This window comes from Mus musculus, chromosome 5 (assembly GCF_000001635.26).
Source record: "Mus musculus strain C57BL/6J chromosome 5, GRCm38.p6 C57BL/6J".
Classification (NCBI taxonomy): domain Eukaryota; kingdom Metazoa; phylum Chordata; class Mammalia; order Rodentia; family Muridae; genus Mus; species Mus musculus.
Window position 1 is genome coordinate 129,679,041 of NC_000071.6, and position 25,944 is coordinate 129,704,984.

The 25,944-nt window shown below is 40.9% G+C and overlaps 1 protein-coding gene across 1 annotated transcript; it reads right to left on the reverse strand.

Moving 5' to 3' along the window:
* Positions 1 to 4,350: 4,350 nt before the first annotated feature.
* Septin14 (septin 14) lies at positions 4,351 to 25,944 on the reverse strand. The gene is made up of 10 exons (NM_028826.2): positions 25,879 to 25,944; positions 25,166 to 25,234; positions 19,902 to 20,019; positions 18,702 to 18,897; positions 16,977 to 17,163; positions 13,880 to 14,035; positions 11,753 to 11,849; positions 10,499 to 10,667; positions 6,875 to 7,007; positions 4,351 to 4,629 (listed from the first exon to the last, which is right to left on the reverse strand). The coding sequence occupies exons 2-10, from the start codon at positions 25,217 to 25,219 to the stop codon at positions 4,450 to 4,452; spliced, it is 1,290 nt and encodes a 429-aa protein (NP_083102.1). The 5' UTR covers positions 25,220 to 25,234; positions 25,879 to 25,944; the 3' UTR covers positions 4,351 to 4,449.

A 25,944-nucleotide genomic window follows, 5' to 3' on the forward strand; every position in this document is an offset into this window, starting at 1 on the left:
TTGGCCATCATTGGGAAGAGAGGCCCCTTGGTATTGCAAACTTTATTTGCCCCAGTACAAGGGAACGCCAGGGCCAAGAAGTGGAAGTGGGTGGGTAGGGGAGCAGGGCTGGGGGAGGCTATAGGGAACTTTCAGGATAGCATTTGAAATGTAAATAAAGAAAATATCTAAGAAAAAGAAAGAAAGAAAATGGTATTGAAATTGAAGGTTTAATAGACACAGAAGCCGATGTAATAATAATTTTACCAAAATCTTGGTATCCAGATTGGCCTCTTCAGGAGGTAAATATTTAGCTTCTAGGGATGAGAACTTTATCTCAGATGAAACAGAGTGCAAGGTGGGTTGAGTGTGTACAGCCAGAAGGATAAATAGGACAACTAAAACCATATATGCCTAATATAGCTATAAATTTATAGGGACATGATTCATTGCAGCAATGAAAAACACACATTAATATTCCTCCAATCTCAGAAACAAACCATAAAGTATGCTTCTGAGAAAAATGTTAAAATGTATTATCAAAAACAGTACAGACCATTTCAGATTGTACATAAGCAGGACACAACAGCTGTTGGTCTTTCAAAAGTACCAACTGGCCTGCCTCTAAAATGATTAGCTGATGTACCTGTGTAGGTAGAACAATGGCCTTCGACTTCAGGAAAAGTATAAGCATCAGAACAGCTGCTACAGGAGCAGCAAAGTTTTCAACATAGTGAAGAGTTGACCCATCCTTGGAATTCTCCTATATTTGTTATTAAAAAGAAATCTAAAACAAAGAGAATGTTAACATATTTAAGAGCCTAGAGTTCCTTTGCCTTCTTTATTACCTAAGAAATGGCCCATTATAATGATTTCTTTAAAAGACTTGTTTTTTACTATACCTTTACATGAAAAAAGAAAAATCTGCCTTCATAGTGCCCATTTATAATAATGCTCAACCTGTTTAAAACTATAACTACAATGACTTCCACAAGGAATGTTAAACAGTCCAACACTGTCAATATTTTGTGCAACAGCCATTAGAAATAATTTGTAAGCAGTTTCCTCAGTCTAAAATTTATCAGTATATGGATGATATCTTACTGGCTGATTCAGATGCAGATACCTTAGGAAAAACGTTTGATGAAGTAAAGAGAATTTTGCCTTGCCAAGGAAGAAAATTGCTCCTGAAAAAAATGCAAAGAGGAGATTCTGTTAATTATCTAGGATATAAGATATGTTCACAGAAAATGCAACCACACAAAGTACAGATCAGGAGAGATTGATTATGAACTCTTAGTGTTGCTGGGAGATATTAACTGACTATAGCTAATCACTGGATTAACTACTCAAGAGCTAAGTAATTTATTTCAAATGTTACAAGATGATAAGGACTTAAATAAACCAGGAAAATTATCAGCTGGGGCTGAGAGAGGTTGGCTCTGGTAGGAAAGAAATTACAGTAGGCACATGAGAATCACTTGGATCCGAAGCTTAATTGTATTTTAGTTATTTTACCTCCCACAAGAATTTTCTCTCTTATGCAGAGAGAAAACAATATCTTAGAATGGATAGTTTTAACACACAGAGTTAAAAAAAATTGAAGACCTATGTAGAAAAGATTTCTGAATTAATTCTGAAAGGAAAAATGAAACTTGGTCAATTAGCAGGATTAGAGCCAACAGAAATTATGGTACCACTTACTGGTGTTGAAATTGCATCATTACTGAAAGAAAACAAACATTGGCAAAGAACTTGCAACAATTTTTTTGGAGAGATTAGCAACAAGTATCCCCAAAACATGAGACTTTGGTTTATAAAACTAACTGGATTCTACCTCATATAGTAAAAGCGACACCAGTTTCTGAAGGCCCTACATTCTATAATGATGCAGATAACTCAGGAAAAGTGGGTTATAAGTCAAGAAAAATAAGTAAAATGCCATATGGTATTACTAGATTTTCTTGAGTCTCTCAATATAGTTACTGACTCTCAATATGCCAGAAAGCATTATTTTACATCTTGAAACCTTTGAACTTATTCCAGATGATTCAAAATTAACTTCTGTATTTATTCAACAACAACAAGTAATCAGAAATTGAAATCATCTGTTGTATATGAGACATAACAGATCCCATATGGGTCTATGAGGCCCCTTAGCACAAGGCAATGATGAGACTGCTCAACTATTCATAGGAAATACGCTAGAAGCCTCAGAATTTTATAAGACACATTTTGACAGCAAAAGTTTGAAGAAAGACTTTTCTATCACTTGGGAACAAGCTAAGAAATTATAAGTAACTGTACTAATTATTCTTTGTATAACCAAACTCCATTACCTGCAATAAGTAATCCAAAAGTTACCCAAAGAAATAAAATTTGGCAAATAGATGTGTTTCATTTTGCAGAGTTTGGAAACTTAAAGTATGTGTACCATGCCATAGGCACATTTCAGGATTTGAATATGCAACTGCTTTAACTTATAAAAGGGCTGATTCTTTAATTAAACATTTATTAAAAGTTGTGGATATTATGGGGATACCTGTACAAATTAAGACTGACAATGCTCCAGCATATAATAGTAAAATGAAATTTGTTGCATATTACAACATAAAGCATATTACAGGTATACCACACAATCCTATCCAATTCATTCTGTTTGTGCAATGGTCTGCATGTATGGTTATCAAAATGGAAAACCACTAACTGGCAGATAAATGGCAAGGATACCTGGCCATGGGAGGTATGAACGAAAATGGAAAGCCTATCAAAACTTAGCAAAAACATTACATTTAATGTAGCTTGTACAGGCAAGACAGACAAAACATCTGAAAAAATAGTGAATAAAATGGCATCATGTTTAAGGCTAGAATGTTTAATTTGCTAGAGAACAAATTCAGAATGAATCAACAAGAATGGTGGATTATACAGTCAAAAAACTTGAAAGTTTATGCTTAACACTAAAAATTAAGGAGAAATGGAGAAACAAACTAAACCAGGACAACCCTACGAGAATGACTATTATAAGGAACCCACAGCCAGGAGGTGGTTCAGACCTTCAATCCCAACACTTGATAAGCAGGCACATAAGAATTACAGTGATTTTAATTTAAAAGGTGCTTGCAAAAGGCAGGCTGAAGTTTAAAGGGAATGTCCTTTGTGATCTAAAAATAAATACACTTAAACCTGGAGTCAATATACAAAGAGGGGAATATAGATATATTTATCCACACATACTAGGGTATATTGAGTTTCAAACTTTCAGGAGTTTAATTTCAATTGAAAGATACTTTCTCTGTTGCCAAAAAAAAAAAAAAAAAAAAACATTCTGCCCTGGAAAAGATATAACCCACCACAAAAGGCAACCACCACCCACCCCACTAGGGTTAGGTTTGTGGTGGACTCCATGCAGGAAAGACTGCAGAGGACTGGTGAGTTTCTTGAGGACAGCCCACCATCTTGCTTAGCTACGATGGGTGTACCCTGGAAAGGCTTACTTACCACCAGGGGCTTTGTCTCAGGATAGCTTCTTGCTTGTGCAAACAGTGGACACCTTTGGGCTTGACGGCTGTATTCTACCTAATCAGGATTGCCATTAATTTGACAAACACCACCCAAAGATCAGCTTCAGACCCCAGACTACTAGGATGATCAAATTGTTGAGTTCATATGAGACTGACAAGAACATTTTACATAACTTTGAACTCAAAAAATATTTAATCCTAAGACTGCCCAATGCAACTAAGCTAGACATTGTAGAAAGCTTGGCAGGAATAGCTTCATTGTTGTAACCACTTCTACTGTACTAGAGTTAAAATCTCTCCTTTTTAGATAAAAATGGGGAAATGCTACAGGATATTTGATTACACTGTGAGCCTCGAGATTGTGTTATTTATAGGAAAGTCTGTTTCTATGGTAGTGTGGCTCAGCCTTAGCATATACCTTTAATCTAGTTGAATATTGTAGACAGGATTAAATAAAGTCAACCACAGTCAAGAGGCAGAGCAAGCAGCCAGTTGACAAGAAGTGAACATAGGATTATTAAGGAAAAAATTAGTCAGGAGCACAGATAGAGAGATGCACAGGAAGTAGAAAGGAGGTTATCTGAGATGGCACGAGAGAGGGAAATTCAGTGTGGGTCACTTTAGCCAAGAAGAAAGGTCACCTGGGTACTCTCTCTCTGCCCCTCTGAGCTAGCAGGTTTTCACACCAGCATCTGGCTCCCGAGCCTTCATTGGTTAAAAATGAACACTTGAGATTTTGTTTAAAACAAAAAATAAAAAACTTTTCCTCCCACAATTGAAATTTTGTTTAAAAACAACGTATCTTCCTCCCAAGTATACAGCACTCTCGTGGAGGACGACACGTGCTGAAACATTTTTGAAAACATTAGAATTTCAGTCCGAGCTAAGTGGGTACACGAATGGAGGATAATGGGGTTCTGAACTCAGACAGGACGGTGAGAGAAGATTACTTCTTACGATCTTTGTCCTTCTTTATGTTGGTGCACACCTGAGCCTGTGCTGACTCAGAAGCAGCCTTCATCTTATAAAAATCTATGATTTGTTCTTCTAATTTTCTCCTCTCTTCCTCCAGTTTCAGGATCTCCTCTTGCTGGATTCTCTTCAGGTGCTCGAACTTGTCCTGCAGCTATAAAATGAGAAGTAACCCTGTTGTCACAAAGATCCATAAAACCCAAAAAGGCAGACCATGACCCTAGAAAAACGTATTTAAAACCCCGGGGCTTCCACGAGGAGTACAGAAGCTCTTAAGAGGGGTCAAGGATATCATTCCTCTACTCCTCAAGGTTTGGAAGTCGTTGAGCAGTCACCTTTGGAGTAGCCCCAAAAACTGTCAAAAGATAAAAAATTTAAAACAAGCTTCTCATAATTCTAATAATTGGCTCCGATTTCTGCTTCTAGAGTCAGCCATCTAATGGACCTATTATATTAATATTTTATATTATTACATAAATTATAATGGGATGCCAAGAGGGTGAGCAAAGTAGGCATTTAAAGGGAGGAGGAGGAGCAGAAACCAGAAAGCAGAAACCAAGAACAAAATCCAGATGGGTGTTTGAAAGTTTACTTTTCTTACAGGTTTGAAAGAGAAGCTTTCTTACACTAATTCAAGCTGACTACATTCTCTCAAGAGTTTTCCTTGCAGGTGGTTCTCTCCTTCCACCATGGAGTTCCCAGGATCTAACTCAGGTCACCCAGCTCAGCATCAAGCACTCTTACTTGCTGAGTCACCTCGCTGGACCATAACTGGTTCCTTTTGAAGCGTCCTTTGATTACAGGTCGTTTAGCATGGGTGATTCCATTCTGGTGTAGTCTTGTACTTTTTTTTTAAAAATTGTAACAGATTATTATGTTTATTCAATTATTCCTGATGGGATTCCAAGGATGGAATTTAGATCATGAGGTTTGGTGGTAAGTGCAAAAGAGATATTTAATTAGCAAAACACACAAGGTGCCATGTGGCTTGTATAAAAACTGCACATAGTAAAATGAGAGGCAGCAGAGATTAAAGATTGAATTCATAACTAAGTAGAAATAGTAAAATTCTTGAAAGCTGAAATCAGCAATATGAGGAAGTTCTCAAAATAATGTTCAGAATATATCCAAGCAATCCTTTGCTAAAGAGATTAATGTAGTGAGAAACGAGTTTTATTCGTCTACATAAGAATGGCCCTGAAGGAGTTGGGAGGTCTTGCACCAGGCTTGGTGTTCCAGGGACCTTGGGATTCACTACTGTGTACTGCCACAGTTCTCCTTAGCAACCCCAGCCTTAGTAATCAAGTGAGACCAGGCATGGCTTCATCTGATGCCCTTAGAAGGTTCAAATTATAAATCTTGGGTTGTACTTTGTGATGCTAGTTCTGTGTATATGCACAAAGAGAGAGTTGTGGGATCGAGACGTCTTCACATAGATTTCAAAAGGTATCCTAGGTAGTCCCAAGCCTGGTCACAGGATTATGGCTGCTACAGAGAGACTTCACTTATGACAATGCCTAATGGAGCTATGGAAATGAGGCAGTCCCCAAGATCCCTGTGGTGGTTTGATTACAACTGGCCCCATAGGTCCATAGAAATGGCACTATTAAGAGATGTGGTCTTGCTGGGCGGTGGCGCACGCCTTTAATCCCAGCACTTGGGAGGCAGAGGCAGGCAGATTTCTGAGTTTGAGGCCAGCGTGGTCTACAAAGTGAGTTCCAGGACAGCCAGGACTATACAGAGAAACCTTGTCTCCAAAAAAAAAAAAAAAAAGGGGGGGGTGGTGGTGGTGTGGTCTTGTTGGAGTGGGTGTAGCTTTGTTGGAGGAAGTGCATCACTAGTGGGTGGGCTTTGAGGTCTCAGTTCCTGAAGACACACCCACTGTCTCTCTTTTCCTGTTTGTTGCCTGTGGCTCCAGATGTAGAAGATGGAGACGAAGAGGAGCTACCTCTCCATCATTGTCTGCCTATGTGTTGCCATGCTTCCTGCCATGATAATGGACTAAACCTCTGAACTGTAAGCCAGCCCCAGAGTTGCCATGGTCATGGGGTCTCTTCACAGCAATAAACCCTAACTAAGACAATCCCCAATCTGTAGGGTTCCCAGCATGCAACTCCATTCTGGGAGAGCTATATGCAGCATAGGTGCTGGGTGAATGGAGAGTGCAGACCCTGCCCGATTATGTCAGAAAAAGAAAAAAGAAAAGTGCAAACTGCTTAGGAAAAAAAATATATCATTTCAGCTTACAATTTCATAAAGGCTATATTAAGATCCTATAAAGTGAATAGCTGCTTTTAGAGAGATGTAAAGTTTCTTCCAAAATAAAAATCCACTAGTCTCTAGAATGTATCCCCTAGAGGAAGAAGAAGGGGAGAGTGGGTGAGGTGGGTAGTACATGCCTCCTTCTCCGCATCCTTAAAGGTCAACTCCTTCTCCTTGACTCGCTGCATGAACGTCTGCTTGAGTTCTTCCTCCTCCTTCTGACATTGATTGTGGAACTCTCGTCTCTTGGCTTCATACATCTCTTGAAAACTGAAAGTGAGAATGTTTGTTATTCTAGGTTAGTCTCCTATTTAAGTGCTAATAAATGGCCAGGGGGGTGGCAGGCTGGGGAAGAGTTCTTGCTGAACGGAAAGACCTGAGCTGACCCCCAGGTTCCATCCTCACGGTAGGAGAGAAGAGGCTCGTGCACTCTGTCCTCTGACCTCCGCCATGTATGCACACATAGATGCATACAAAACAAAGGTAAAAAAATTTATTTTTAAGTGCTAATGGGAATTAGCATGTGAACTATAAATCTGTATTTCCAAAGCGTCGCTCACCAATAGTCTGTGTAGTGACACCCCAAGTTTCTATATGTGGAGATGTAAAAACTGAGACATTAATTGCGTGAGTATATGACCGAGCATGAAAATTTGAAACATCATGTCAGTGATTTCTGCTGTCCTGGAACTCACTCTGTAGACCAGGCTGGCCTCGAACTCAGAAATCCGCCTGCCTTTGCCTCCCAAGTGCTGGGATTAAAGGCGTGCACCACCACTGCCTGGCATGTCAGTGATTTCTTATTCCCATAGTTGATGTTTTATTTCCCTGGGGGGAAGGGGTTGGTAGTGGTGGTGGCAGTGGTTTGGTTTAAGGTTTTGTTTGTTTGTTTGTTTGTTTGTGCTGCTTTCCTTGTGAGACAGAGTCTCACTATGCAGCTCTGGCTAGCCTGGAACTCACTATGCAGAACAAGGTGTCCTTCAACTTAGAGACTCATCTACCTCTACCTCCCAAGTGTTGAGATTAAAGGTACATACCACCACATTCAGATGTTTAATAATAATCTTTTATTATTATTGTTATTACTTTTATTTTTTTACAGTCTAGCCATTACTCCCCTTTCTGTCCCCCCTCCCACAGCTCCTCATTCCATTCCTCCTCCCCACTGTCTCCAAGAGGACGTCCCCCCCATCCCCATCAGGACTCCCCTCAAGTCTCTCAAGAGTTAGATGCATCTTCTCCCACTAACGCCAGATCAGGCAGTCCTCTGCTGTTTATGTCTCTTATCTTTTGGACAACCGTATTTTAGGAAAACTAAATATAACTAAGTATGAGACTGGTTTCAAAAATAATACAGATAAAGACATTCTTTAAAAAATAATTCACTTAACAGTTTAGGATTGAGGAGAAGATTTTGGTGTGCTGTGGTTCTCAGTTTCAGGGTTATGACCCCCCACAGGGGTCATATATCACATATATAGTTACATTATGATCCATAACAGTAGCAAAATTATAGGTATGAAGTAGTAACAAAATGATTTTTTTGATTGGGGGTCACCACAACATTGTAGTGATATGTCAAGTGAAGGCTTTATGTCTGGCTTTTTGGGAAAGCCTTTGTGTCTGCCTTTGACTGAGATGCTATGTTTGGGTTAATCAGTAGAGTTAATAAGACAACATGCCAGTGGTGGCATACACCTTTAATCCCAGCACTTGGGAGGCAGAGACAGGCAGATTTCAGAGTTCGAGGCCAGTCTGGTCTACAGAGTGAGTTCCAGGACAGCCAAGGCTATACAGAGAAACCCTGTCGTTCACCCCCCCCAAAAAAATCAGTCAACATTGAAGAATGTTATCTGTCTGGGAGGGCTGCACTTGGTACTACATGGGAACTCGCTGCTGCACAGACCTTGGTCCTAAGACGCTCCTAGCAAACCTGGAGTTCTTAGTTTTGATTATGGCTAGCCATGGTCGAAAGGGACTGAGATTTGTGTGGCTTGTCTGTTCTCACGGGCAGCAAGGACAAGATAACGTTGAGAGCTGGAACTTTTCCCAGCCCCAGTTAACCTTGTAGAATGTTTGACTACAATAACTGGACTGAGCTAGCTGGGAATCAGTCTTTTCCAAGGCTGAACCCCTTCTGCTCCTTCAGGAAATGAGGGCTTGACAAGCTTCTCTCTCTACTGCAGCACTTGCCGAACAGCCGAACATCAATCAATACTGAGAGGCCAAGTATTTTTTTGTTTGGTTGGTTGGTTTTTTTGGGGGGGGGTTGGTTTTGTTTTGTTTTATCAAGATAGGATTTCTCTGTATAGCCCTGGCTTTCCTGGAACTCACTCTGTAGACCAGGCTGGCCTCGAACTCAGAAATCTGCCTGCCTCTGCCTCCCAAGTGCTGGGATTAAAGGCGTACACCAACACCGCCCAGCTGAGGCCAAGTCTTTTAAGTTCAGACTTTATCTTAGAGAACCTGGCCTAAGTTTGAACTCAGGTAAACTAACAGGCTGGTACCTAGCATTCGTTTCCAAGTTGTCCCCCCAACAAAACCCGAACCTAGCTCCAGTCTCTAGGCTCATCCCTAATAAGACCAGCTTTTCCAGGTTACACTGTCAACAAGACCAGCATCTCCAGGTTACTCCCCCGAACAAACCTGCACCACCAGGTTACAAGTCCACCTCCTGCCTAACAACCACCCATGCAGAGGGGAGCAGAAATTAAGTTTATGACATGGCTCCTCCACCACCAAAACCATCCTGCATGTCGGTGGTGCATTGGGGGTGCCCAAGCTTGAATAGAACTAAGACCCTGCTGTGAGTTCCATCAGATTGATTCCTGTCTGTGTTTTGATGGCTCACTACCGTTTCCCTGGCACTACCATACAAAAATGGGAAAGTTTATTAAAGGGTCACAGCATTAGGAAAGTTGAGAAGCACTGGCTCGGTCGGTAGAATGGACCCACAACACACACTCACGGGGATCTGGGTTTGGCTCCTCGAAAGCCCAATGAAAACCCATCAAAGCTACATGGCAACCGTGTATGTCTATAACTCCAGGGCTGTGAAAACAGATTCAGGAGGATCCCTGGGGCTCAATGGCCAGATAAGCTAACCAAGTCTGCAAACTCCAGGTTTAATGAGTGATCCTGTCTCAAAAAGGAAGACACAGAGAGATTGAGGAAGCCACTCGACAAGAACTTCCAGCCCACAACAACAAATTGCTGTAGGGCCATGTCCCTCCCAGTGTGACATTCCCTCCAAATTAAAGTATTTACCTCAGGAAAGAATTTACCTCATGAGGGTGGTAAACAGGAGATCTCATACCCAAGAGAACAACGACAATAAAAATCACAGAGGTTTCTGAGAGCCCCTACCAACTGTGTAAAAGGAGACAGCGTTTGCTGAGGTGGACACTCTGTGGATAGAGACATGTTTTGACTGTGGAATTGTCTGTCAGGTCAGGAGAACACCAGGGTGGTAGTTTCCCAGAGTTGTCTCCACCCATGTCCAAATTTGTTAAAAATCTAAAAATTCACGAAGAGCCACAACCTCATTCTTGAAGTGAGCGTGCCTTGTTTTATGGGAGTTCTAAATGATCAACTCATATGTAACATCAGTTTCTTTTTAAAGATGCTCACTTTGAAATGTATGTGTGTGCAGATGATCACCAGTCACCATGTGGATGCTGGGAGTTGAACCTAGGTTCTTTATAACAGCGCTCCCAACCACGGAGCCATCTCTCTGGCCCACTAGCCATGTCTGCACTCACCTCACTGGCCGGTTGTCTGGGCCCGTGTCACTGAAGCCCAGCTTCTGCAGCCTGTTGCTCCTGTAACATTCATAATGCTGAGTGTGGGTTTGATCTTTCAGATCTTCCATATTAGTGGACAGAAGCAAATCCCGGAGCTTCACAAAGTCACAGTGGTTTTCATTTTCCACTTGTCAAAAAAAAAAAATCAGTAATAAATTCATTATGGAGGGTTTCTATTATTTTCCTGAATAAGCTTTCTACCATCTGGATATTCTCAACCGAAACATTTTGCTCTGTTTAATGATGTCTCCAAGTTTTCCTCGCTCATTTTCATTCATTCATTCTCTCTCTCCTCTCTCTCTCTCTCTCTCTCTCTCTCTCTCACACACACACACACACACACACACACACACACACCGTGCATATTTCAACAAAACCTATCAGCTCACCGATTATTTCTCCTATTGATTTTAGCCTATGTGATATTTGACCTTGGCTATCAACCTGACATCCCTGGGAAGGAATTGTCCCCATCAGATTGGCCTGTGTGTGGACATGTCTGTCTGCTGGGCAGTTTCTTGATTACTAATTAATGTAGGAGGGCCCAGCCCACTTTGGGAGGTGCCATGCTGGGCAGGTGGATCTAGGTGGCAGTTCAGTGACACTTTTAGGTACCAATATTTATCCTTTAGCTTTGTTAAAGTGAGTCCCAGCGTTGGGAATGGCATGTTTCAGGAAGGCAGAGGTCGTGTGCATATGACTCATTGGTTAAACATGGAGATTTGGAAGCTATGGGTCTAAGTCAACGCGCTGGCAGTTTCCTATAGGGAAGGATCATAGCTGCTCCAAGTCAACAGTTCCTAACCTGTGGGTCCTGACCCCTTTAGGGGTCAACCAAGCCTTTCACAGGGGCTGCATATCAGATATCCTGTATATCAGATATTTACACTGTTATTCATAACAGTATCAAAACTACAGTTAGGAGGTAGCAACGAAGATAATTTGAAGGTTGGGGGGTCTCCACAACCTGAGGAACTGTATTAAAGGGTCTCAGCATTATGAAGGTTGAGAACCAGTGTCGCATAGGAAGGGACCATAGTCACTCTAAAAAGAAGCTTAAATGAAAGGAATCTGTGTCCCTCATCAGCAACTGCTAACTACAAGTTGGCTGGAGTTTTATCAGCCCTGGCTCAGATTAAAATGCTATTTCGAGAGCATTGATGACACAGTCCATATTGATTTCATCATCTTGAAACACAATCTCATATTTACCTTGCAAAACTCCCCAAGGGTAATGGCGGCCTCTGACCATTCTCTTTCCAACTTTGACCTCCTCCATACTTCCTACTACAGCAAATGGTAACAGCCCCTGAACAAGCATAAATGATACAAGTTAAACTCCTTCCAAATGATACGGCTTGCTCGGTTTCTCTTTTCTTTCTGGGATATAAAGTACAGAGGTGAAGTAGTTTAGTACATTCAACCACACAAATAATCTATCCTGTGTCAGATTTTAATACTTGGCAGAAAATAAGTACTAATTGGTTTTTTTATAAGCATTAATCCCAGGCTGACATATAATTAAAAATTACCTACTTAGTATTTCCTAAAACAAGGCATCCTGATGCATGCGATACAAAGAGAAAAAGAATTGGATTGTTAATACATATAATTTTTTTCACATTCTCTTTAAACACGAAGACAATATAGATGAGTTGTTATGAAAACTATTTTTTTATTTTCTTTTTGTGTTTTATTTTGGTTTTGGTTTTCAAAACAGTTTCTCTTTGTAGCCCTGGCTGTCCTGGAACTCGCTCTGTAAACCAGGCTAGCCCTCTCGGATGCTGTGATCAAAGATGTGCGCCACCATGCCTAGCTGAAAACTAATTCTTTTAGGATTTATTTTATTTATATGAGTATACTGTTGTTATCTTCACCAGAAGAGGACATTGGATCCCATTATAGATTATGATGAGCCACCATGTGGTTGCTGGGAATTGAGCATAGCATTGAACGATGCTTTTAACCACTGAGCCATAGTTTATAAGTTAACAGTTTATAAGTTTATAAAGTTAATAAGTTAATTAGTTTATAAGTTAATCTATTAAAAATAAAAATTAAGCTGGGCTTGATAGTGCATATCTTTAATCCCAGCACTAAGACGGCAGAGGCATATGGATCTCTGTGAGTTCAAGACCAGACTGGTTTACAGAATGAGTTTCAAGACTGCCCAGACTAATAAACGATATCGTATGTCTTCAGGAGGGCTAGGAAGATAGTTTCATTGATCAAGTGCTTCCTGCGTAAGCATAAGGTCCTGAGTCTGATAAGAAAACCAGGCATGGTGGCACATGTTTGTACTGTCAGCACTGGGGAAATGAGAACAGGAAAACGGACCTGAAGGACTTGCCAGTCAGCCACCCTAGCCTTGGTAAGATCTCAGCCAATGAGAGACCCTGTCTTAAAAACAAAAGCAGACAACTGAGAAACAACACCAGAAGTTGTGCCCTGGCTTACACATGTGCACGTGTGCATACACACACACACACACACACACACACACATACTATGGGCCTGCCCACATGAACAGGCATATGCACACAGAAGAAATTCTATGGTGCTTTTACATGTCAAGAACACATTGTATATTTCAAAAACTTGAAAGAAAATCTTTTGAAAGAAGATTCTAGGTTTGAATGTTATGCAATATATACATATAGACAAATACTACATGGTATCCCAGTCATACATAATTTTATGTTTTTTAATCAACTAAAAATAAACTCAAAATGAACTTTTAAAAATGCTTTTTATTTGCTTGTTCTTTCTTTGATCATTTATTTTTATTTTATGTTCATTGGTGGGTTTGCCTGCATGTATGTCTATTGAGGGTGTCAGATCTTGAAGTTACAGACAGTTGTGAGCTGTCATGTGGATGCTGGGAATTGAACTTGGGTCCCCTGGAAAAGTAGTCAGTAGTAGAGTCTTCACCCTTCATCAAGGAAGCTTCTCTTTGCAGTGGATTGAGAGCTTTACAGAAAACCACAACCCATAAAAATAGAGAGTTGGGGACTCCAGTCCCAACAGATGCATCTACAATATGACTCTGGGACAGAAATCCCAGTACTCAGGTAGTGAAAGTGGGAGAATCTGGGATTTCAGGTCAGCCTTATACATGCCACAGTAAATTCAAGGCCAACTGGGCTACGTGAAACCCTGACAAGAAAGGATGGAAAGGGAGGAAGGAGGGATGAAGGGAGAGGGGAGAGGGAGGAAAGGGAGAGGGAGAGAGGGAAAGTGGGAGGGACAGAGGGGAGGCAAGAGAATCTCCACAATTTTGAGGAAAAATACATTGCTTGTCAGATAGAAGAGAGAAAGCACAGGCAGTGTCCCACTTACCGAGCTGTTCACTTGAGCACTCGCTTCGTCATCGACCTGGAACTGATATATCTGGATGCCATTGCTGTTCAGCTCACTCATTATGTTGTTCTTGAACCTCTGTAGGTCGTTCTTTGAAAGCGAGTCAGCTTTGGCAATCAAGGGTATGATGTTCACCTGTTAAGGAGGAAGAGGATCAAATTTCACTATAATTCACTATCTTTCAGTCTAAACCCTGAACCTAAAAAAACAAAAACAAAAACAAACAAACAAAAAAAAAAAAAAACACCTGTATATGATTTGTTGTTGCTACTGCTGCTGTGACAGAATCTTCGATGGAATTCCGGGAAGAATGCTAGGCATGCCCACAGCTCTGCCCCCATCATGCTTGGCCACAGCGAATTTCCTGTTTCGGGGAATACTGAGGACTAAACCTCAAGTCTTGACTGTTCGAGGTCAACGTTCTACCTTTGAGCTGTATTTTGAGCCCTCGTCTTTTATCAGAACTCCGGTTTAGAAGTCTTGATCACAAGATCTTTTCTAAAAATCCCATGCCCCCGTGCCTCTGGAATTAGTATGATTTAAGTGGTCGAACAAACCTCACATTAAAATGTGGGGGGAGAGAGTTCCTCTCTCAGTGGTCATTCATGTAACTATTTCTCCATAAATGTATATTAACCAATATCTTTCATACACCTTGGCTCTACCCAATTCAGAGCTATATGTTTTTAAGTCTGTTATATGGTGCAAATGAATAGATATCAGCTTTGAGCTCAAATCACATTTGATGAAAAGACCTCACATTAAAATGTGGGGGGGGGGAGGAGTTTCTTTCTTAGTGGTCATTAATGTAACTCTTTCTCCGTAAATGTATATTAAGCTATATCTTTCATACACTTTGGCTCTACCCAGTTCAGAGCTATATGTGTTTAAGTCTATTATATGGTGCAAATGAATAGATATCAGCTTTGAGCTCAAATCACATTTGTTCAAATCCTTGGGCAAATCCTACATTTTTCTAAACATGCTAAACTGAGGTGAGGGTGGATCTAATAAATGAGTAGAAAAAATAAATGAACAGAATTTAATCTAAACTTGTAATATACCTTATAACTATTTATGTTATATAACATATATAATAGATAATATATATCATATATAATAGATATCATGGTATATAATAGTTATATATCATATAATAGTTATGTTATAGCTATTATATTATATATCATATATAATAGATAACATATCATATATTATATACCATAATATCTATTATATCTGACATGCAATATAGTTAATCCTCTATGAGAATACATGCTCACAATAAATTCAAGCAGTGGAGATTAGAATGGAAGTCAAGGTTAGAAATGAAAGTATTCTGGCATGAGTTCTGACCTTGAGGAGAATTTGAGGAAGCTATGAGCAGTTTAGCATGTGTTTCCATGCAACCATATTATAAATGGTCATTTTTAAGATTAAAAGCTTAGTGGTCTTATAGAAACAGATGAAAACTTTAAATTCAAGAGATTGAGAAAACTTGAGATAAAACACCCATCATCTAGTGTCCAACCACTGTCCTTATGAATAAGATGAACCTAGCCTTCAGTTAATTCTTCCATACAGCATGGGCCCTCTGTGCGAACTGGAGAACAGGCTGAATATGTTGGAGCAGAAGTACAGGATCATGTATGCTGTTAAGGACCCGGCTACTCCTGCAGTACATTCTGGGTAAGAGGAAAGTCACATATATCATGTGGCTGTAGATACATGCCAGGGGCCTGAGCCTAGAGCCTCTCCATGCCTCAATGACAGGATGCCCTCTGCCTCAAGAACTGAGCCACTGGTTCTGGCACCTAGAGCGAGGATCTTATCTTGTCCTTTATACCAGGAACTCATAAAAATGTTAAGAATTTTCTAAAACCCTGGAGATAAGAAGTCTGTCAAAGGAAATCCAATTTTGTATGGTAGCACCTGCAATACCTTGGAGGCTGTGGCAGGAGGATCATGAATTCTAGGATGACTTGAGCTACAAATAAGTTCCCCTGTGAACAAGGCAAGTCCACATGTCTCTTAGCATCCCTCCAGGTCTTGTCTGGGGTCTTTTTTTCTTTAGCAGGCTTCCTGTGTGTTCTGTACTCTGAATCTCCTCTGAGAGAATTTGAAGCCAGAAGCAGAAAAACTTCATGTTTCATTTGGTCAATGGTACCAGTCAAAGGGGTCATAGGATTATTTTATAGTATCATACAGTAAATTCAATTTTAAAAATATATACAAATGGCTGTCATCTGATTAGAATCCAGTCGCATGAAAAAAATTAATTTTTAGTGTTTTTTCCTGTATCTCTTTCTCTCCAAATAGGTAACATTGTCTTGTTTTGTTTTTTATTGCTGCTGTTGGTTTTTGGTTTGTTTTTTTTGTTTTTTGTTTTTGTTTTTGTTTTTGAGACAAATTCTCACTCTGCAATTCAGGCTGCCTAAAGACTACTGTAGTCCAGGCTGGCCTCAAACTCACAGCTATCCCCCTGCCTCATCCCTGTAACTGCTGAGATTACAGGAGTGCATCCTAATGCTCCAAGCAGTCATTAGTTTTACCTGGCATGATAGCTAAAGATGAATTCTATCAAATGTTAAATTTCCCTCCCCCTAAATGTTATATATTTATGTCTTAACCTTCTATCTCTCAAAAAAAATGTATCCATATTTGTAATAGAAACTTTTAGGTTACACTGTTGTAGTGGGGTCTAATCCAGAATGATTACCAACCTGAGTTGGTAATGATTCCCAAAACTGAGTTGGGAAAATCAGCATGTTAAAGCCAACCTTAGCTACATAGCAAGTTCAAGGCCAGCCTGGGCTATATAAGACCATGTCTTAAAAAAAAAAAAAAAAAAGAATGTTGTACATACAGACACCAGAGATAGGTCACATGAGGAAAAGCAAAAAGGTGTTTAAACCATCCACTCTATGGCATTTTGTTAGGAACGTCCTAGAAAATCCATTCAAATGCTTTCAAGGGCAACAGGAAAAAAATATTCAAATATATGCACACATATATATGCATATAAATGCTTCAAGATGCATTGAACCTTGAAGAGACTCAAGCAGCTCTCACACACCCTTCTGTCAATGCTCTTCATTGTTAGCAGGTCCAGGGACTTGAGGGAATGTCCTGTAGGGGTGATGAAATAAAGGCAGACATGGATGCGAGAATCGTGATAGTCAGCTAAGGAGCGCTTGATCTTCAGCTCCTCCTGGAGGTAGGCTTCAAACTGAGCATCTAGGTAGTCAACGACTGGCTGGTAGCTTTAAAAAAAAAAATTAGCGGAACATTAATAACATCAAAATCTGATGTCTTACTATGAGGTAATCAATACTATGTGCTCTGAACAGTTTGCTACTGGATAAAATTGATGCATTTCATGGCCATATAATTTCAGGTCCAGGGGTGGGAGTGGCTCCGTCGGTAGGAGACATGATAGCCAAGTCCTAATCCCTGAGGAATGTGATTTTATTTGGGGGGAAATGGAATTACAGATGTAATTTTAAAATTCAAAGCTGGTTATAACCAGTTCTGTATTACAGTTCTGTAATCCTAAGACCAGGAGGCTGGGACAGGAGGACACTGCTCTGAGCCAGACTAGCCTGGATTACTTAGTAAATTCAAAGCTAGCCTGGGCTACGTGGCAAATCCCAGGCTCAAGAGAGAAAGAAGAATCAAACAAACATAAATTTGACAAAAATGTCATGGGGACCCCTCAGTGCACATCCTCAGTCAGGTGACAGTTGTCCTTCAAGAAAGGACCTCAACCGACAAAATGCCTCCTGCACAACGCACCACCCATGTGCAAGTCTACAGGGCATTATTTGTTTATCTATCTATCTGTTTATTTGTTTGTTTGTTTATCTATTTTACTGATGATCAATATGGGAGGGTAGAGCTTGCCTCAGGTGGTGCCTAGATGGTATAAGAAAGGAGGCTGAGCAAGCCACAAAGAGCATGCCAGTAAACATTACTCTTCTATGGCTTCTGCTTCACTTCCTCACACAATGGACTATGTCCGGGGATGTGTATGCCAAATTAACGCTTTTCTGCCCAAGTTGCTTATGATCATGGTTTTTCATCACAGCAATAGAAACCGAACCAGGACAGTAGACCAGGCTGGTGGAAAGCTCACAGCAAATCCGCCTGCTTCAGGCACACCCAGCTCTGACACCTTGATTCCAAATTTTTGGACTGTGGGACGGTGACAGAATAGGATTCTGTGGTTTGAAGCATTGGTTTAGGGTGATTTATTACAGTGGATTGGTTACAGCAGCAGTGATTTAGTTACAGCAGCAACTAATAGAAGACACACTGTGGGTCTTATTTTACCACAGAACGAAGTGTGTAGGGCTAAACTGACTTCTAAAACTTCTAAACATTTTCTCTAAGTAACTATGTAAAGTAACATGCCATATGCCTTTGCTTCGTCCTTTTTCTATCTGGTCCTCATTCAAAACATGTCCTGAAATGGTAAAATAATAGTTTCCATTTAGTCTTCTCAGTAAAGGGGAAAAAATACTAATTTTTAGAGCTATCTGGCGTCAAGTCAAGTATGGTGGTACACACCTTCAATCCCAGCACATGGGAGGCAGAGGTAGGCAGATATCTGTGGGTTCAAGGTTACCCTGATTCTATATAATGAGTTCCAGGCCAGTCAGTGCTGCATAGTAAGATCCTGGTCTTAAAAAAAAAAATCTCTACTTCATTTTTAAAGGGAAAAAAACACATCATAATAAAGTCTAAATGCCTTTTTGTGCTGACTTTAAAATTTAATTTAAAAAAGTAAGAAACCACTAACCTGGCTTCCTTGTTTATCTGATCACCATACCCAACTGTCTTCACGACAGTCAATCTCAGTGGAATATTTCTTTCCAGAAGTTCATATGTCTTCACCGTCAGTCCAACCTTCGAGTAGAAATGAGAGGACTTGGTCTCTTTTAGATTTGTATTGAACAGTGTATTGATCAGGGTTGTTTTTCCAATTCCAGTTTCTCCTGTAGGGAACATAAAGTCATCATCACAGAGGCATAAGAGTAAGTGAACCTCAACCACCACCTCCAGTGGGAGTGGCATTATTTGAGAAGGATTAGGGGGTGTGGCCTTTTGGAGGAGGTGTGTCACTGGGGGCGGACCTTGAGGTTTTAAAAGTCCAATCTGGGCCTAGAGTCAACCTCTCTCCTCTCTCTCTCTCGCACACACACACTTTTCTCTCTCTTTCTCCTCTTCCCTCCCCCCTTTCTTCTTCTTCTTCTTCTTCTTCTTCTTCTTCTTCTTCTTCTTCTTCTTCTTCTTCTTCTTCTTCTTCTTCTTTCTCTCTCTCTCTCTCTCTCTCTCTCTCTCTCTCTCTCTCTCTCTCCCTCTCTCTCTCATGCCTGTGGATCAAGATGCAGAACTCTCAGGTACTTCTCCAGCACATTGTCTGCCTGCATGTTATACATACTCCCTGCCATGATGATCATGGACTAAACCTCTGAAACTATAAATCAGCCCCAATTAAATGCTTCCCTTTGTAAAAGTTGCCATGGTCATAGTGCCTCTTCACAGCAATAGAACACTGGCTAAGACACACAGAGATCTGTCTGCTCAGCCTTCTAAGTGCCAGGATTAAAGAAATTTGCACCAGGCAGTGGTGGCACATGCCTTTAATTCCAGCACTTGGGAGGCAGAGGCAGGTAAATTTCTGAGTTCGAGGCCACCCTGGTCTACAGAGTGAGTTCCATGACAGCCAGGGCTACACAGAGAAACCTTGTCTTGAAAAAGAAAAAGAAAAGAAATTTGCCACCAGGTGAAGTTCAAGTGGTCTTCAATATTTAAACAATTCAGCTAAGAGAAGACTATGTATATATATATATATATATATATATATATATATATATAGAGAGAGAGAGAGAGAGAGAGAGAGAGAGAGAGAGAGTCTTGAATTGACATCAATATTATGCTGTTTGGTATCAGTTTAAATGAGTAAGAGACAAATTTAAATGCAGTGTCTGGCACTTACCCACACAGAGAATATTAAAAGAGAATCCTTTCTGGATTGATTTGTTCACCAGCTGAGTGGGCAAACATTCAAACCCAAAATGCCCAAGAGTGGATAAGCAACGGATGTTCTCCTTTTGCTTAGGAACAGAAACAAAAAAGGTTCTCATTAGAATCAGAAATAACATCATTTGAAAAGACAAAGCTGATTATGTTTTTTTCAAAAAGATCAGGACTGGTTATCCCTTTATTGTCTGCTTGATGCAAATGTGTGAAGTGAATTTGTGCAAAGAGAACTCACAAAGATGCTGATGTTCATGTTATAAATAAATTGAATCAACTTTTGACCACACTCTAAGAGGCCATGTCTCTAAAATGGAAGGAAAGAATTGAAGAAAAGAAAATGCCATGATAAACCCCAGGGTATTATTCTAAAATAGCAATGGCTTTTCTATATTAAAAGAAAGTTTTAATAATATTTGGTGTGTATTATAGTAAGAGAACCTAAGGTAGGTATAGTGGTACACATATGTCTTTCCAGCACTCAGGAAATCAAAGCAGAAAGATCAGGAGCTACAGATCAGCCTCAGGTACCTAGTGATTTAGTAGCCTACACATGAGATCTCTAAAGTAAAGACATTTTCACCAGGGGTGGTGGTGCACATCTTTAATCTTGGAACTTGAGAGGCAGAGGCAGGCAGATCTCAGAGTTGAAGCCAAGCCTAGTCTACAGAGTGAGTTCCAGGACAGTCAGGGCTGTATAGGAAAACCCTGGTTTTAAGAAAAGGAGAGAAAAAATTGAAAAAAAAAATTACAACCTGGCATGGTGGTACATACCCTCAAACCCAGCACTCAAGGGATGCAGAGGCAGGTGGCTTTCTCAGAGTTTAAGGTCAGCCTGTTCTACCAAGTAAATTCTAGGCCAGCTAAGACTACAATTGCCTGTTAATATATGTGACACAGACAAAATCAATTGGAAGTATAAAACTAAGCAAGGAGGGGTCTGGAGAGATGTCTCAGTGGTTAGAGCACTTCTGCCTTTTCAGAGGACTGGAGTTTGGTTTCCAGCACTCACATCCTCTATCTCCAGCTACAGGGAATATGACACCTTCTAATGGCCTCTAAGGGCATGTATATGTGCGTATATATACCCACTCACACATATACACACAAACACATAAATAAAAATAAAATAAACCCTTAAAAAGCTATTCAGATGGTTTCAACTTTAAATTTTTATACACCCTTTGAGAACAACTAATTTTGCACCAAATTGCTAAAGAAGCCTTCTGCTAACACTGCCACCCAAGAGTATTAGAAGATACATCAATATTATCCCTAAATAACTGGTTAATTCTACAAGGCAGAAAAATAATTCAAAGAAATAATATATTTTAGGAATATCTAATTTATTTTACCCATGAAAATCTCTCGTAAGTTTAAAAGTTCCACAAAAACCTAATGAAGGTGTATTTATTATAGCGCTTTTTAAATGTTAATGCACATTAATTGTGTAAATCAATGGATGTCACACATATGTCCAACCTGCACTGGTCAGGTCTATTACTCTGCTCTCATTTTATGGTTGGGGGTCACCATGTAAGGAACTATGTTAATATTAATCCCTGCAGTGAGTCCCAAGGTGATATAATGGAAGTTTGTAGGGAGTGATTCCTATACTCTGATAGAGATGCTACATGTGAACACTGAAGGTCCTGTTCCCTAATTGGTTCTTGATCAATCAATAAAGATGCTAGCAGCCAATGAGCTCTGTGGAATGGGCAGGACTTCCAGTTTTCCCCACAAGGCAGGCTAGCAGAGGCAAGGGAGGAGAAAGTGGTTTCACCATGCTTCGGAAGAAGAAAGAGACATCAGCCATGTGAGATCTCTGGTGGAGTGGTTGTTAGCCACTTCCCTGACTAGACTAGGGTAGCAGGCGGGGGATTTGAAATGCAACTAAGCTGAGGGAAGATTTAGGGTGCTGAGCTAGGACTAAAGGTAACTGAATAGCTAAAGTTGAGACAGATTTAGGGTGCTGAGCTGGGAGTGAAGGTAAGGGCAAGGAAGGCTTAGCAGAGCCAAGCCATTGAGCTAAAGCATATCACAAATAACGGACCCTGTAGCTGATCCAGAGACTTCACCAGTGGGCACTGGCTTAAGATGGGACTGTGAAAGTTTGCCTGGTGTTAGCTTTTACTCTCCAGGCACTGGACTCTAAGCTGAAGTCCTATGCTTTCCATCTTCTCTCTTTCTCTCTCTCTCTCTCTCTCTCTCTCTCTCTCTCTCTCTCTCTCTCTCTCTCTCTCTCTCTCCCTCCCTCCCTCCCTTTCCTTTTCCTTTCTTTCTCCCTCCCTTTCCTTTTCCTTTCTTTCTCCCTCCCTTTCCTTTTCCTTTCTTTCTCCCTCCCTTTCCTTTTCCTTTCTTTCTCCCTCCCTTTCCTTTTCCTTTCTTTCTCCCTCCCTTTCCTTTTCCTTTCTTTCTCCCTCCCTTTCTTTCTCTCTTTCTTTCTTTCTTTCTTTCTTTCTTCCTTCCTTCCTTCCTTCCTTCCTTCCTTCCTCTTCTTTTTTTTTTTTTTTTGTTGAAAACAGGGTCACTCTACATAGCCGTGGATGTCCTGGAACTCGTTATGTAGACCAGGCTTGCCTTGAACTCAGAGATCCACCTGCCTCTGCCTCTGCCTCTGCCTCTGCCTCTGCCTCTGCCTCTGCCTCTGCCTCTGCCTCTGCCTCTGCCTCCTCTGCCTCTGCCTCCTCTGCCTCTGCCTCCTCTGCCTCTGCCTCCTCTGCCTCTGCCTCTGCCTCTGCCTCCTCTGCCTCTGCCTCCTCTGCCTCTGCCTCTGCCTTCTGAGTGCTGGGATTAAAGGCATGTACCAGAGGCCTGGCTCTGTTCAACTTTTCAATGAATGGGATTTTGTCCCATAGTGTGGTGCCTGAAGTTTGGATACTACTGCTCAAGGCTGCCTCTTGGTTACCATGGCTGCTTTCTAAGCTGATTCATGCCACAAAGGACCTTCACAGTTTTATGGATACATCAGGGCCACTGCCGTGTTGAAGCTCAAAATATGAGTCCATCTACTGGGCCATGCCACTGTTATGTAGCCATGGAGAAAAAAAATGTATCACATTATATCTCATGTGAAGAAGCTTAAAAACTAAATTACTTGAAAACAGAAAACTGTGAGACAAAATTCTATTCATTGTAAATTGAAGAAGGCTGAGAGTTGTGGTGCACACCTTTAATGCTACACTCAGGAAGCAGAGGCAGAGGCAGGTAGATCTCTGAATTCAAGGCCAGCCTGGTGCCACTTTCAGTGCCACTGCTACTAACATCAGAGTGGCCATTAAAAAGATACTGTACACTCATAGTTGTGTGCACCACACTTGTGTGAATAGCTAGAATGTCCCCACCCCTAGTGTCCCTTAGCAACAGGCTCTCTTCAAATCAATCACAGCATGAACTATCCCTAAATCTATCAATTATAGCCATAGATGCTTTAGTGAGACAGTCATGTCTACTTAGAATCAAAGCCAAGACACACAACAAATTCAAACACCAAGATACATACTGTGTCACTTTTAAATGTGGTCAAGACAGATGACCTAACACACATACAAATATGAATGCAGGTGCATAAGAAATATGGTTTTTTAAGTAACCTGGCAGTTCCAAAAGAACACAGTAACTCTCTAACAGTAGTTCCCAAAGAAAATGGTATTGAAGTAATATCTGATGAAGAATTTTTAAATGTTTTACTATAGTTGTTTAGTATGCATTTTGGTGAAGAAAAATACAGTGAAGACTTGGGTAAACAAAGTCAAAGATGAAAAGGGATACATTATAACAGACCTCATAAAAATATAAAAGGACACTAGACAGATCCAAGCTGGCAGGTTAGAGCCCTTGCACTCACCAATTTCTCCTGTGGGTTGAATCCAAACACCTAGAGGGCTGCCCAAAAGTTCAGACAAGCTTGGAGAAACTCAGGAGACCTTAGACAGTGGAACTGAGGGAGCCCCAGAACTAATGACGCCGCCACTTAGCAGAGAACAGGGTGAGAAATGAGAGAGCACCTAAATGGACCCATCACAGGAGCCATGCTGTGCTGAAACACTCCCTCTTCAGACAGTGACAATGGGATCCCCATAGGAACTGGCTCTCAAGAAGTTCTGTGTTTGTGAGCCAGGTCTATGGTAGCCTGTGCCTTTAATTCCATGACTCAGGAGGCAGAGGCAAGGGCAGGTGGAGCCAGCCTGGTCTACAGAATAAGTTCCAGGACCTGCCTCAAGAAAACAAAAAAAGAAGTGCTGAGTTCTCTAAGAAGATACAGAAGCATCCTGGGGAGCTATCTTGAGAAGACCCCTGAACTTGTCTCTGTAGGAGTCACAGCTCCCGGTTTTCTTGTCACTGGGAGAACTCAACAGTATTCTCCCAACTCAGCCTAGAAGCATAGTTTTCCCTTGGTGGAAAAATATCTGCTACAAACCCACTGAGGGCTTCTTGCAGTTCAGAAACTGATCTGTGACATGGAAAGTAAATGATTTCCTTGAAGACTGGCAGCTCAGATAGCCAGCTGGGGTATGGGGAAAGAGATGTTGCAATCATTTCATGCACCAAAGTCCCAGAATACCAGAGTTGTGAAAGGCAGATTGGTGGGTAGGGTTTCAGTAAGTTAGAAGTCTTCTGCACAGGGAAGGAAATGATTGACAAGTGGAGAAACAAGCTACAGCATGGTAGAAAATCTTCTCCAGCTAGTCATCTGACCAGATACTGATTAGCTATTATCTCCTGGACTTAGGGAGAGGAAGATCCCACACTGCTGTAACAGGGCCTCCTTCCTTTCCTGGGCTTTCCCAAATGGGGAGGAAGGATGCAGTGGGAGGGGCTGAGGACAATATGAATAGCTCGGGACAGTGAGTGGGTCTCTGCACCTCTTTATCCATGAAGTACTTTGTTATAGTGATACAAAACTAAAAACACCCCTAGAGTGACTTTAAATCTTGATTTAGTCTCCTTTGCTTTTAAATGAGAATGTTTTGCATACACGTGTGCAGGCACACACACACACACACACACACACACACATACCAACAAAGTCAAGAAACATTCTGACAATTGTTTAAACCACCATTTACATTTAAATCTAACCAATAGTAAGGTTCATGATCTGTTCCCAAAGATAGCAAGCCTCTTTAGCTGTCAGGACCTGAATCAACTTAGAGCCAGTCATTTTGAAACTACTTATTGAAGTGCATAACGCATATATCATATACAAAAGATGCACTCAACTGGATCTTCACTGCCAGGTATTGGCACCGACGTGTTAGTTGGTTTTTCCGCCATGTCAGACCGAAATGGCTAGAATAAAGAGAGAAAACTTGGTCAGTCCCACCTACAAAGGTCCGATTCTTTCATCTTAGACCCTTAGAGGATTCAACTGTGCTGTTCCCTTCACACTTCTGACTTGTTTGAAGTTGTATCTTTCATCCTAAGCAAGCATGCGTGTGCTCAACAGCATAGTCAGTATATGAAGTAAAGGCCATTTAACCAGTGATATCCAACGTGAAAAGATTAAACTCTCTCCAAATCAAGAAGTTACCGACATCATCTTCTTATGGATTGTTTTTTAGCCAGTAATGAATTTCATTGGGTCATTCCAGGCACGCATAACAGTGTACCCAGTCCTCCATTTAAATGGCTCTGAGCATGAGAAAAAGAAGTCACACACTCAGAGTGACTTCAATTTCCAGAGGGGCTTAAACCTGAAGCTGAAGTAGCAGCCAGGAGAATTGAGAAGAGGGGAAATTAGGGATGTTGCAAAAGGGAAGCAGACTTCTAGAGTCTACACAAACTCTCTAGGAACCAAACCAAAGCCAGTTTTGTTTTGTTTTTCATTTTTACGAAGCACCTTTACGCAGGTAGCATTGTGCCGGATGATCTACCTCCTGCAGTAGTTAAAAGACATCTAAGATCTTCAGACTCAGAAATATCAAGTGACTTACCTGCCCTGGGTCTCAGCTGTGAAGTGCGCAGTCTGAACGGACTCGGAGTCTGGTGTGCTCTCCCTT